This window comes from Copidosoma floridanum, unplaced genomic scaffold (genome assembly GCF_036245765.1).
Source record: "Copidosoma floridanum isolate Cflo_tuat_1 unplaced genomic scaffold, Cflo_Japanese_pri ptg000021l, whole genome shotgun sequence".
NCBI lineage: Eukaryota > Metazoa > Arthropoda > Insecta > Hymenoptera > Encyrtidae > Copidosoma > Copidosoma floridanum.
The window spans coordinates 16714279-16728490 of NW_028321898.1; the positions used below are offsets into that span (position 1 = coordinate 16714279).

The 14212-nt window shown below is 41.4% G+C and overlaps 3 protein-coding genes across 3 annotated transcripts; all 3 read left to right on the top strand.

Annotated features, from left to right (window-relative positions):
• Nucleotides 1-8393: 8393 nt before the first annotated feature.
• On the top strand, nt 8394-9677 carry LOC149374148 (uncharacterized). The gene has a single exon (XM_089594752.1). It carries the CDS (start codon nt 8394-8396, stop codon nt 9675-9677), a length of 1284 nt encoding a protein of 427 aa, XP_089450878.1.
• Nucleotides 9678-9731: 54 nt separating this feature from the next.
• On the top strand, nt 9732-10451 carry LOC149374149 (uncharacterized). The gene has a single exon (XM_089594753.1). It carries the CDS (start codon nt 9732-9734, stop codon nt 10449-10451), a length of 720 nt encoding a protein of 239 aa, XP_089450879.1.
• A 93-nt stretch (nt 10452-10544) lies between these two features.
• Nucleotides 10545-13583, top strand: LOC149374150 (uncharacterized). Its single transcript, XM_089594754.1, has one exon. It carries the CDS (start codon nt 10545-10547, stop codon nt 13581-13583), a length of 3039 nt encoding a protein of 1012 aa, XP_089450880.1.
• Nucleotides 13584-14212: the final 629 nt, after the last annotated feature.

The following is a 14212-nucleotide window of genomic DNA, read 5'->3' on the forward strand; positions in this document are numbered from 1 at the left end:
TTTGCAGTAGCTTAATAATGTTCAACATAAGTACATTTATAGTGGACTTTAAAATTTAAACAAGAACATTTAATTGCTCTGTACGAAAAACTGTAAAAATAAAAATAGAGTCTAAATTCCTGAGAAAGTGGATCTTCGCGAAAATAGGTGGCCTCACTATTTCATAACTGGTGAATAGAATAAATATAGATTGTACATCAATCATTTCTCTGTAGAAAATATTCATACAGAAAGTTTTTAACATCATATTTCATGAATACTCTGGTCGATGTTTCCGTTAATTTTTCGTATGTATATAAATGAATTTACTTCGTGACCATTTTTATTATTCTAAATCGTGACCTTCACTTAATTCCCGTTTTATTGAAACAAAAGGTATAGACATTTTTGCAAGTTTCTGTGTTGAACCAATAAAGACAGTATTTTCAACAATTTTTTTTTCGATCCTTGGTTTGTAAGGTTTTAAAAGTATTTTAACATATAGCTTTCTAGTTTATGAAATATCATTGATGTTTGTATAAAAATAAGAACTTTAATCAATTACTTACCATTTTTTTGTGTCCTTTATCCATAATGTTTTCCAGCCATTTTAGCTACAATATTTTTCAAATTTTTATGATTTCAATAGAATGATGTAATTAACAAGTTTGTTATGCCTTTTAACAAAAGAAACCTTGAAAGTGTATATAGGTATTATGTATAGGTATAAGTACCATGGAAGCAATCAGTATTTTTTACGATTAAAAATACTATGCTTGTAACTTTAAAATAAAGCCTTATCTTATAACAGTCATATTCTTTTCAAAAAAGGAATATAAGGAATGAAGTGTAATTAATGAGTCCCTAGAGGGCTATAAAATCTTTTACCAGCAGAAGTATGTCGGCAAAATATTAGTGTCTGTTTCTTCTGCTGGTCATCTCAGACAAGACCCGTTCAGACTTCCTACCAATCGTTGCTGTCATATGAAATTTTACAGGAATCCACAATTGTGACTGGGAAGAAGCTTTTTAAAAAAACTAACACCAATTTCTAACATACGTCGATAATATTAGACAACGTTTCTATTTTCATACATTTTTCTATTTCATTAAATGTAGTACTTCTGTTCACATCATTAATTTGTAATACCCTAATTATACATCAATAATATATTTATGAATGTCTAAAAATGGCAAATAATATATCAACCATCTAAAAAGTTTCTGTCTTGCTAACATTGACGATGTATCAAAATCAGTTACGTTGCAAAAAAATTTTATTTTAATCAATTTTAATTTTAATATAATTCTTGTTAACTCGCTGAGATCATGAAAGTATTAGTTTGAGCCAAGGTATGTCCAAAAATCTTTTAGATCGTCTAGAAGCACATAAGATATCTTGCAGTATTCACATCAATAGACTGGAGACTCACATAAAATCAATGTAGCATTTTTCATCATTCATTACTACTATTTTAATGTGTCCATTAATTAGGTATAAGTTTACGGCTCAAATAAAAAAAAAAATTTTTTTTAAATACTTTCAAAATAAATTTCCTCTGATATGCAACTTATGACCTTCACACAAATCACACTATCCCACTTAGTTTATAACTTTAATATGTTATACGAAAAAACGCTTATTTTCTATCTCATTTTTTTACAATTTTGAGGATTAAGTTATAGGGTGAAGAGAAAGAACGTGGGTGATAGCCAAAAAGAAAAACAGGTATAGTAGCCCGTTTCTTTCTCTCTCAAAGATAAGATATAAATATGGATTACAGGCGAGGGTAAGGAAAAATAAAGTATGGTTACCCTTCCCTCTCGTAGAATAAGTCCAAAAAAAATGTTATGACAATCGAGTATCTGCGGCAACGAGTTTCACGGCTATTTGAGATGGTAAGAGAATAAGCTAATAAGATGAACGTCATTATTCGTTGTAGTAAAATATACGTCAAAAGGCTACATAAATAAGTCTTTTTATTCTCGTTATACATTGTGTTGAAATGTTTGACATATCAACATCAGCAGTAACAGATCTTTTTTTCTTTTTTTTCAACATGTAAGATATGAAAATTATCTTATTTTGGACTTCATTGTTTTAGATATGCCAATGCAGTCATTAGGTATGCAAGTACAAGTTTCACCGTCAATATCATGGTGGCTTTCTCAGCCAGATTGGAGAAAATTACTTGAATTAAGCAGAAATAGTGAATTAAATAGATCTCCATCACCCTTATTACCGACGTTACCGATAACAGCAAGTGTAGTAGTAGAAAATGCAACACCACAACAACAGATTTTATCACCACTACCATTGTCTAAAAATTATGAGACATGGTCTGAAGAAGATAAAAATTTACTTATTCTGAGGGTGCGGATGTCATTTAAAGAGGAAGAACTAAAACTTCTAGGCCGAGAGAGAAAAAAAAAAATTAAATATTTATATAAGCAGCAAGCTTTGGCGAAAGAAAAAAAAAAAAAGGAAGGCGATTGAAAAAATAAGAAAACAATAAATGTGGATTTATTGAAGACTTCCACATGAAAAGAAGAAAAAAAAGACGAAAAAATTCATTACCACAAAAATGTATAACTGTTGAATGACATGTACTAAAAAAAAATTTTGTATCGAATCGACTTTTTTGTAAAAATGCTTTTCATGTTTTTGTAGAAATTAAAACCAGTTATTTTAAGTATGAGGTTTTAAAGATAACTTTCTGAATAAGTTTCGTACAGTATTTCAAAAGTTCTATTTGAAGGCCTTCCCGAGGCCACTTCTGTACAAGCTCCTCTCTTCGTTTACACACAAAACTCTAAAAATAATGACCTGAGAGCCATCGATTGGTTACCAAAAGCTGTTCAGGCCTTCGAGAATACCAAAAACAATCTCGTTAACGCTTGTCATGACAAAAAGCTGCAGCTAATTCATCCACTCAGGATGTTTAAACTCGATTAGTGACAGATACGTCGGATTTTTCTATGGGTGCTACTCTCGAGCAACTCATCGATGGGGATTGGAAACCCCTTGCTTTTTTGCATCAGTTTAACTCTGCGCAGAAAAATTATAGTGCCTATGATAGAAAGCCGACAGCTGTTTTCGAGTCAATAAAATATTTCAGGTACTTTTTAGAAGGTAGAAATTTTATAGAAGCTACAGACCATAAACCCTCGGTCCATGCTTTTAGGCAAAAAGCTGACAAAGCTTCGTCCCACCAGCGACATCAGCTAGGTTTTATCTCCCAATTCTCTACTCAAATTAAACATTTTCTGGAATTAGACAAAGTGGCCGCTGACGCTATCTCTAGGGTCGAACTTATTCGTCGTCCTCTAGTCGGCTTGTGTGCAGGCTCTAGGGATATGGGTATGGCGAAGGGAATGCGAATGAGTCAGAGCCTGTGCAAGGGCTTGCAGCTTCTTGGAAAGAACGTGCAGGAATGTGACTGAGTCAAAGCTTGCATGAAGGTTCATGGTTTTGGAAAGGGACGTGCATGAGTCAAAGCTTGTGTGAGGGTTGTGGCTTCGTGCAAGAATGCGAATGAGTCAGAGCTTGCATGAGAGCTTATGGCCTTACTGGGAAGGTATGGGTATGAGTCAAGGCTTGCGTAAAGATTTATTCTATACTGAACCATGACATATATATATGTATGGGTGATTTCCTCTGAAACAAATGAAATATCGTCTCCCAAAAATCCAAAATATTTGTAATAATAAAGAGTTTCAGTACTGCTTGTTTTATATTAATTAATAGGCACTGAAGTCATTTCATCTTATTTGTTGTTATTATTATAATTATTACCATTGTTATTGGCATTGTTATTGCTATTTTATTATCTGACCTATAGTAAAAATAGCATTTTAATTTTGGTGCACATTGCTCGACTCCTGAGGTCAGTATGATCGGCAGCGCTATTATCGTGAGAAGCCCATCCTATAGTTATATATATGTCGAAGCAGTACACCTTTGCGTAGTTGGATCGATGATGCACAGAGATGGCTCTTTACATACATATATATTTTGTATCAAAACGTCTATAAACCCTATCTTCTGTAAAAATATTCGTTTTTGGCGTTTACTGGGGGAAGAGTATGTGGGAACCTCGTCTCAGCAGAATGTAGAGTAGGGGAAATCGCCCCTCTCCCACCAGAGAGCGTTTTCTTACTGCCGCACCGACAGTCCTACTTAAATACACGCCTTGAATAAATGTAACGTTGTTTTGTTACACGAGGAGTTACAAGTTGTTTCTGGTCCTTCTTTTATTCTTCTCCTGACAGTATTGAACACGTAGCAGTACTTTTTTTTTTTTTTTTTTTTTTTTTTTTTGAAGGAGCGAGGAGGGGAAAATCTTTAGAGACACCCCGGCTATTCCGGCAGTAGTGTCGAATTCACCCGGTGTGCCTACCGACTAAAAACTAACCTCCCCGCATGGGACAGGTCCGTAAGACCACTCCCCTAGAAGACAAAAGGGCATAAAAGAAGAGGGAAAAAGGAAAATAACGGAGAATTTCGGAGGCCCGCTCTCAAAGGGATGAGAGGAGGGGCACTTACGCGAAAAGGGCGAAGCTCGAAAATTGCCTTGCGCCGGAATAGAGTTGGAGGAAATTTAATTTTGTGTAATTGTATATGTGTGTGATGTGAGTGTGTGAGTGTTTAAGTGTGTTTGTGTGAGTCCGCTGTGTATTGAGTGAATGGGAGCGTACTTGTGTTTGGTGTAAATATTGTTAGTGTTTAAGGCCGTAGAGGATACGGTGGGCAGAATGGGTGCTCCTGATGGGAGCGTGCGAAAGTTGAAGTCGCGAGTTTCGGCGGATTATGGAGATGCATCCGAAGGAAGCATGGGGGATTGAAGACCTAGAGTATTCCGGGGATCCTCAGGGTTCTGAACGAGAGCGCATGGATGTCTTATAAGGTCGAACCGACCGGGTTGGATGTTTGCTAGTGCGGTGATGGTGGGGTTTGGGTGGTCCGTAATGGCGGTGCAGATTCTAGTCACGAGGGCAGGGGCTGCTTGTATTGGAGGGACGATATTGAACTCCTTACAGATTTGAGTATTCCTGATGTACCACGGAATACCCAGGACCGACCTCAGTATCTTCATGAAAGGGTCTTGGATGTTCTTTAGTCGGTTTTCCTTTGCAGCGCCCCACGTAGGGATCGCGTAGGTGATGATGCTCTTGATTATGGCGTTGAAGGTGCGCAGCTTGGTCTTCTGGAAGACACGTAGCAGTACTGGGGCTGTTCTACCAAGCAGATACTTGGACACAGACCTGTCGGTCTACTTAACACCATATGAGCATTCGTTGGTTGGGTTGCGTGCTATCGAACAGCTCATGTCATGTACAATCACTCGCATGGCATAGGCCCCTATACTGCGTATATAGTTAGTATTTATATTTGTTGTTGACTTAGGTAGTCTGAGATTACACAGATACATTGGTATTAATATTACAAGTGTATCGCATTTTTTGTAATTACTATGGTATAATTATTAATAGTGTTTACTCGCATCAGCACACTTATTTCGAACCTTTCAAACTCTTGTAAGTCTTGATCACAGACTCACTTGTTCACCTAAGAATTTGTTGGAATGTAGGTTCTATAATGTTAATGTAAGTGATTAACTTACGTAGTAAAACAACAATTTTTTTACCTTGGGCATTTTTGAGAGGTTAGTGTGCCCTCGGTAGGAAAAGTAGGATTCGAGACGTAAGTGCCATCGCTCCGTGCCTGCATTACGTCCTCAAAATAAACCCAGAGACGATGGCACTTATCCGATGAAATAGTAGTTCTCGTCGGATAATTGCCATCGTTTCCGGGGCTATTTTGTGGCCCAAGGGGCGTAAGATAGTCGCGGATCAATAGCGCTTATGTGGTTAATCCTATTTTTTGTACCAAGAGCACATCAGCCACTCAAAACGCCTAAGGTAGGAGAACTGTACCATTTAGTCCGGCACCAGGGGGGTTCCTGTAGCCTTCTGAGTCTGTGGTCCCACCAAGGTTTATTATGGAGTTTTATGTTCTTACTTAGCCTTCCGAGGGTGGAACCTTAAAAATTCTGTGGCATATTTTTAACAATAGAACCAATTGGCTGTATATACCTTAATCCTATAGAACTCGAGTGAAAAATTGTATAAAATTCCAGAAACCGCGTTTTCTTACACTTTAACTGTGTGTTAACTATTACTTTTATTTTTTTGACACTACAAGATATCAAAATATTCGTCTAAGATCGTACTTTAACAATATTTTAAAATTTTTCAATCAATGCTTTCCATTTTTCTTCAGTGAGCTTTGAATGTCAGGTGTTTTGGCATGTATACAACATTTCTCTAAAGAGGATCTGTTCCGTCGAGGGACGGAATTGGAGCGGAATCGCATGATACTCAGAGTCGAACACACTCTAATTTCCCCTAGAGCCTTGCGCGCGCCTGCACCCGCCGCTGATTGGCTCGTGTCCCGTCAGTACGGTGGTGGTAGGGGCGGGGCTTCAGGACTTGACAGTTTTACTTTTTCCGTTGCACGCTCTCTCTTGTCTGACACGCCGAATTGGAAACATCGTTAACATCTCGCTTAGTGCTTGTTTTACCGCTTACAGTTTGTACCGTCTGCAGGAGATTTCGCCGCTGTCATCGAGCCCCAGGACTAAGGACATCGTCATTGAAACTTAAGTCTCTCTTATATTTTTTCCTTCTATCTTCATCTTCACTCATAGAATCGACATTCTCTTACACCTCTCTTCACCTAATTAGTCCATCACCCACGCTTTATCAGCTTCCGCATTCGCCACTAACTGCATTTGCGTGCTACATCTTAACATCCTCTGCAACAAACCGTCAATTCATTCGCTCATCCGTCAATCTCTTATTCATACTCACATACTTCATAACCCTTTCATCTCTTATTCATGCTGTCCCCCTTTTCCTAAAATCAATCCTTCTTTCCTCGAAACCGCTTTTGTCATCATCACACTAGCTCGTCATTTTTTCCTTTCCTGCACGCCCCCCCCCTGTCACCTCGACACCGTTCGCTTGCTCTACATTATCTCTCTCTCTCTCCATCGTCCAACCTTCCATCGACCTTAACTTCATCGACCACCACCCAACTTCACGATCTTTCTCGAGCACGTCACCAACCAACTTATCAGTCATCCCATCTGTCATACGAGTCATCATCGTTGATCTCGCATCTCTGTATGCACGTAGCATCATCTTAACATCGTCTTCGCTCCATCCATCTGCATTTAACCTTGTCACTACATATCGTACATATCATACATCTATTACACCTTATTCAGTGCACATTGTCATCCCGTCATCATCACTCCATATCTCGTCCCCTTCATTCCGATTCTCGTTCCGGAATCAGGGTCCCCACCCGAACACGCTACTCATAACAACCGTCATCGCAACTACCGCAGGTGGTAGTCAATTTCGACTTCCGGGCGTCGGCCCGCTTTCACCAGCTTCGCGCTGACTCGTGCGACCGTACAGGGCCCGCCGGTTCGCAGAGGAGATCACTCCTCATTCACTCGCCTCGCATTCACACACTGGGAGTCGTTACCACCAGATCCTCCCGCACACACTTACACATTCACGCATCAACACAACACACGCTTATCACCGTTCCAGTTGTCAGTGTTATTGTTAGTTTAATCTGTTCTTCAATTGTATGCACCCCAAGTTGATTTAATAAATCTGGGTTTTTTATGCCATAGGCTTTTTCCCATTAATTAGTTGTTCTTAATTGTGTTAACCTTCCTCTCCTTTTAATTTTGCTTAAATTTAATCACTATTTGTTTTTTTTGTATTATTTTTTTTAATTGAACTTAAACAAACCCTCTATACAGTACAAAGCCCCCCCCCCTTATATCTATATCTCACTCTTTTGAATTTGGACCAGGCAATCCATGTTGGATCGGCTGTGTCTCCACGCAACAATTTGGTGCCTCCTGTGAGGTAGAATTCACGCTGCATCATTCTCATCACTCATCGTCAAGCTGCAAGATCATCTCTTCGTTGGCAAAACATCATCGCTTCACCGGACACCTCTCTCCCAGCGGCCGCAGCCTGTCTACATTTTTCAAGTTCTACAGCTAAGTGACCTTTATTTTGTCTCTTCTTGCCTAAACCGGTAAATTATAATAATAAGTGTCAGTGCGTGAGTATAATTTAAGCCCCCCTTTTGCGCTGCTTAGTCGATTTAAGTTTTTTTGGGTCATTTGTTTAGATTTTTAACTTGTGACACTTGATTTCATATCCCTTCATAAAAATTGCGTTCCATATTAGATTTGATTGAGCGTTCCCGATCAACAGGATCCTTTTATTTGCGTCAAGCGTTTTAGTCGTGTAAGAATAGGGTATAGTCGTCATTGACTTATTGGAAGGAAACCCTGTAATGTGGGATTCAACTTATAACCATGACCAACGACGGTAAGGAGACCAAACAGGGGCAGTCAGAAGTAGTGGTCAAGATCAATCTGTTTACGTTTCGGCTCAAGGGTTTAGACAAGTTGATCACGGAGGGCAATGTAGATAGCACGAATGCGAAGTTGAGACTAGAAGATTTGACTAGGAGGTTTCAAGCGATTGAAGATCTGACAGACGCGATGAGTGTAGAACAGGGAAGGGCTGTAGAAGCGAAGGGCTGGGCAGACGTCTCTCAGGATTATTATAATCTTGCGGGAAGGATTGCACGAATGGGAAACGGAGGCATCGGAGCGTCCAATGTAGGAGTCCCTATGGGTCATTCGACTTTTATCGAGAAGCAACAGCTCTTAAAGCTCCCGGTAGCAGAGCTCCCTAAGTTTAGTGGTGGCCACGAAGAATGGCTGTCTTACAAGAACTCGTTCCACACTATGATCCACATGCGTAATGATATAGATGATCTCGTTAATTTCATGTATTTAAAGAACACGTTACAGGGTGAGGCGTTGAAGAAGGTTGCGATTTATGACGTTAGTGAGAGAAATTACAGCGTCGCTTGGAAAACACTCATCGAGTCGTACGAGCGAAAACGTATTCTGGTATCAAAGCATCTCGACGCCATTCTTGATATTGGTCCTCTTCAATCCGCTACGTCCAAGGATCTCTCGAAGATGGTGGATGATGTCAAGCAGCATTTGAATACTCTCGAATCGTTAGGTGTGCAGGAGTCTCCACGTATGATTGTTAGGTTGTTAGAGAGAGCTTTGCCCCCTTCTATTAAGCAAAAGTGGGAGGATTCACTAGGGGTAGACGAGCTTCCAACTCTTGACCAATTTTATAGGTTTATAGATGGAGTTGTGTCCAGGCTTTACACCATGGAGACTGACGTTCCACGGGGCAGTGAGTCAACAGCTGGGAAATCGATGGCCAAGCAGGACTCCGAGACACGAAAGGCGCGAAAGACGAACGACGGTGGACGCGTCTTAGTAACAAGGTCTGAGACGTCTTGTATCCAGTGTAACGAGCAGCATTCATTGTTTCGATGTCCAGCGTTCAATAACTTGCCAGTCCAAGGTCGTTGGGATTTCGTCAGGTCTCACCGATTGTGTTTCAATTGTTTGCGATCCCACGGGGGTAAATGTACGTTAGGTCATTGTAAACGCTGCGATCGATATCACAACACTTTGCTCCACACAGATCCAAGATCGTCCCAAAATCCAGCCCAGTCCACCGGAAGTCTAGCGAGTAATGGCGGAGGTGGTGCGTCATCGGCGTGACTAGATTTTGACGTACTTAGCGCTGTTTCCCGAGCTCGTACATGTCAATTGTTAATGAGTGCTGTTGTTCATGTCAAATCGAATCGAGGGAAGTTCATCGAGGGTCGTGCTTTGCTAGACACCTGCTCAACAAACCACTTCACAACCGAAAAATTCGTTCAACGGTTACGACTTCCAGTGCAGAATCAGGCGATGCCCATCAAGGGATTCGGGGGTGCTGGCATTAGCTCGAAGGGTAGCATTCAAATCGAGATCCATTCGCGTCTTAATGAATTTCATAGGGTATTAGATTGTCTTGTCGTTCCAATTATAACTAGTGCGATCCCAAGTGAACCATTTCCACGAGAGATAGTTGATCTTCCCAAAGGAATCCGATTGGCTGATCCCCAATTCCATATTCCCCGTCCAGTTGACATTCTTAAAGGCTCAGGAGAAACCTTGTCCTTTTTGTCCATTGGCCAGGTCCATTTGTCTCGAGATCAATACGACGTCTACCTCCAGAAAACACAGTTAGGTTGGGTTATTGTAGGGGGAACGAATCCAGACAGCGAGGCCGAAGCTACCTGCAGTATAGTGGAGTTGGACACACAATTGACCAGGTTTTGGGAATTGGAGGAGATTGGAAGTAGATTGGCGTATTCCTCTGAGGAGAAAGCATGCGAAGAACATTATGTCAAAAATGTTAAGCGTACTCCAAGCGGCAGATACATGGTTAGGTTACCCTTCAGAGAAGTAGATCCTCAACTCGGAGATTCACGGTCGAAAGCGTTTTGACAATTGCAGGCTATGCGACACCGATTTAAAACGAACCCCAATCTTCAACTCGAATACACTAAGGTTATGCAAGAATATATAGACTCAGGTAACATGACATTGATAAAAGATAAGGGTGCCGGGGGATATTGTATGCCCCACCATGCCGTTGTCAAACCATCTAGTATTACAACAAGGACTCGCGTAGTCTTCAATGCGTCTTCCAAGACCGATAAAAATCTCTCGCTGAATGACGTGCTCATGGTGGGCCCTACAATTCAACCGAAACTCTTCAACCACCTCCTTAGGTTTCGTGCTCATACTTACGTCATTACTGCGGACATAGAGAAAATGTATAGGCAGATTTTAGTAGATCCCCGGGACCGGTCCTACCAACGAATTCTATGGGTACATCAGGGTAGAATTGAGACTTACGAGCTGAACACGGTTACTTTTGGAGTGTCGTCTGCTCCTTTTCTAGCAATTAGGACGATTCATCAGTTAGCAGAGGATGAAAAGGCAAGGTTCCCTAGGGCTAATGTTATCTTGAAGCGGGATTTTTATGTAGATGATCTACTTACTGGAGCAAATTCGTTACAGGAGATTTTGCAGATCAGGGATGAGTTGATTCAATTATTAGCTAGCGGGGGTTTTTCTATCAGAAAATGGGCTTCCAATCACGCTCACGCACTTGACGATTCAGAGGGGAGGGTCTTAAGAATGGATAGCTTAACAGAGGGGGATCCGATAGTTAAAACTTTAGGTATATCTTGGGATTCCCAATCAGACTGCTTTTCATATATAGTAAAACAAATAGAAATGCCCCGAACCGTCACTAAACGAGTCATTCTATCTGAAATCGCAAAAATTTTTGATCCCTTAGGATTGTTAGGGCCGGTAGTATTTACAGCAAAGCTAATTATGCAGGAATGTTGGAAGGCAAAGGTCAGTTGGGACGAATCGGTGCCCCAGGAACTTTATACTACGTGGACCACGTTTGCAGAGCAGATTAAATTGTTGGATGCGGTTTCATTTCCAAGACACCTTCTCTTACAACAGGCAGTGACAATTGAATTGCATGGGTTTTGTGACGCGAGTCAGCGAGGATATGGGGCTTGCTTGTACGTTCGATCAGTAGATAGGTCTGGACAGGTTCTAGTTCGGTTGGCTTGTTCCAAATCTCGCGTCGCTCCAGTCAAACAAACAACAATTCCCCGGCTTGAATTGTGCGGTGCGTTAACGCTGGTTCGGTTGTTCAAGGAGTGCAGAGAATCCTTTCATTTTTTGATAAAGAAGGTGGTATTTTGGTCAGATTCCGAAATCGTGCTGCAGTGGATCAAGAAATCACCCCAGGCTCTTAAGGTCTTCGAAGGAAATCGGGTAGCTGAAATTCAAGAGCTAGCTGCATCAGTTGAGTGGCGTCATGTGACTAGCAGAAACAACTTTGCCGATGTCCTATCTAGAGGCCAGAATCCGGCTGAATTCCTTAGGAACAGGGAATGGACCAATAGAATGCCTTGGTTGTACCGTTCAGAGAAAGAGTGGCCCAACTCAGAGAGAAGCATTGTTGTCAGTTTACCTGGATTAAAGGCGTCCACTTGCTTGATGTCGGCAGTGGAACCTTCGCAATCTGTGACGCCAGTTGTTTCAAATTCATCGTTTCAGGAATCATCTCAAATCGAGCCTTTCTACAAACGTCAGTCATCTTATTTTGCGTTAATCAATTCCTTATCGTATTGTCTCCGCTGGCGTTTTTCAACCGATCGAATTCAAGGTCCACCATCACTTGTTGAGAGAATCAGAGCAGAGATTCGACTACTAAGGCTTATACAGCAAGAGCAATTCAAAAGGGAGATAACTCAAATCGAGAAAACGGGGAGTACGAAGAATACGAAGTTAGCCGCGTTTGACCCCTTTATAGATGCGAATGGCTTGTTGCGAGTAGGAGGCCGATTGCGACGTGCGAAAATCCCTGACCGACAGAAATACCCGATACTGCTGCCATCATACCATCACGTAACCGACCTCATCATAAGCGAAGTTCATCATTCGTCGTTGCATGCGGGAATTCAAGGGGTGTTGTATAAAATTCGTCAACGTTTTTGGTTGCTAGATGGAAAGAATCAGGTTAGGCGTGTTGTTAGACGTTGCGTTACGTGCATCAGACATAGACCCGTGACCCTACAGGCGAAAATGAGCGATTTACCCCAAGCGCGCGTGCAACAAGCTTCGGTCTTTGAACACGTAGGAGTAGATTATTTTGGTCCAATTAACATAAAGGAGAAAAAGTTCAGGAATCGAGTAGTTTTGCCAGCGTATGGTTGTGTGTTTATTTGCATGCCCACCAAATCAGTCCACATAGAGATAGCGAGCGATATGACAACCGAAGGGTTTATAGAAGCCTTTAAAAGGTTTATAGGACGTCGAGGAATTCCATCCCATGTTTATTCAGATAACGGTTCTAATTTTGTCGGGGCGAACAACGAGTTGCGCGAAATTTATAATCTCATTCATTCAGAGTCGTTCTGCGATAAAATCAACAATTACGCCGTAACTCATAACATCATTTGGCACTTCAATCCACCAGCTTCACCACACTTTGGGGGGATATGGGAGTCCGCCGTTAAATCATTTAAGCATCACTTAAAGCGAGTTATAGGAAGGCAAATACTGACGTTTGAACAGCTTAACACCCTCTGCATCGAAATAGAATCAATCTTAAATTCGCGTCCCATTAGCTCCATGTCAAGCGATCCAAATGACCCAGCCGCCCTTACTCCCGCGCATTTTCTTATTGGCCGTCCTCTCACGATGTTGCCTGATCACGATTTGACTTCCGTTTCAGATAATCAACTTCCCGCATGGAAATTCATTGTGAAGGCGTGGCAGGACTTTTGGAAGCGTTGGCATTCTGAATATCTCCATGAATTACAAAAACGAACAAAGTGGCTCGAAGGCAAAGGTGAAATAAGGGTCGGATCCGTCGTCATTCTAATTAAGAAAAATCATCCAAATAATCATTGGCCACTAAGAGTAGTGACAGAGGTTCACCCGGGAAGCGATGGTGTCATCAGAGTCGTCAAATTGAAAACCAAAACAGGAGTCTACGAAAGAAATATCACCGATTTGTGCCCTTTACTGGAATCCATGTAACATTGCACCGTGTATACACATCACACGACTACACATCACACACATAAACACGACAATTTTGCTCGCATACTCTCGCAACGGGGGGAGCCTGTTCCGTCGAGGGACGGAATTGGAGCGGAATCGCATGATACTCAGAGTCGAACACACTCTAATTTCCCCTAGAGCCTTGCGCGCGCCTGCACCCGCCGCTGATTGGCTCGTGTCCCGTCAGTACGGTGGTGGTAGGGGCGGGGCTTCAGGACTTGACAGTTTTACTTTTTCCGTTGCACGCTCTCTCTTGTCTGACACGCCGAATTGGAAACATCGTTAACATCTCGCTTAGTGCTTGTTTTACCGCTTACAGTTTGTACCGTCTGCAGGAGATTTCGCCGCTGTCATCGAGCCCCAGGACTAAGGACATCGTCATTGAAACTTAAGTCTCTCTTATATTTTTTCCTTCTATCTTCATCTTCACTCATAGAATCGACATTCTCTTACACCTCTCTTCACCTAATTAGTCCATCACCCACGCTTTATCAGCTTCCGCATTCGCCACTAACTGCATTTGCGTGCTACATCTTAACATCCTCTGCAACAAACCGTCAATTCATTCGCTCATCCGTCAATCTCTTATTCATACTCACATACTT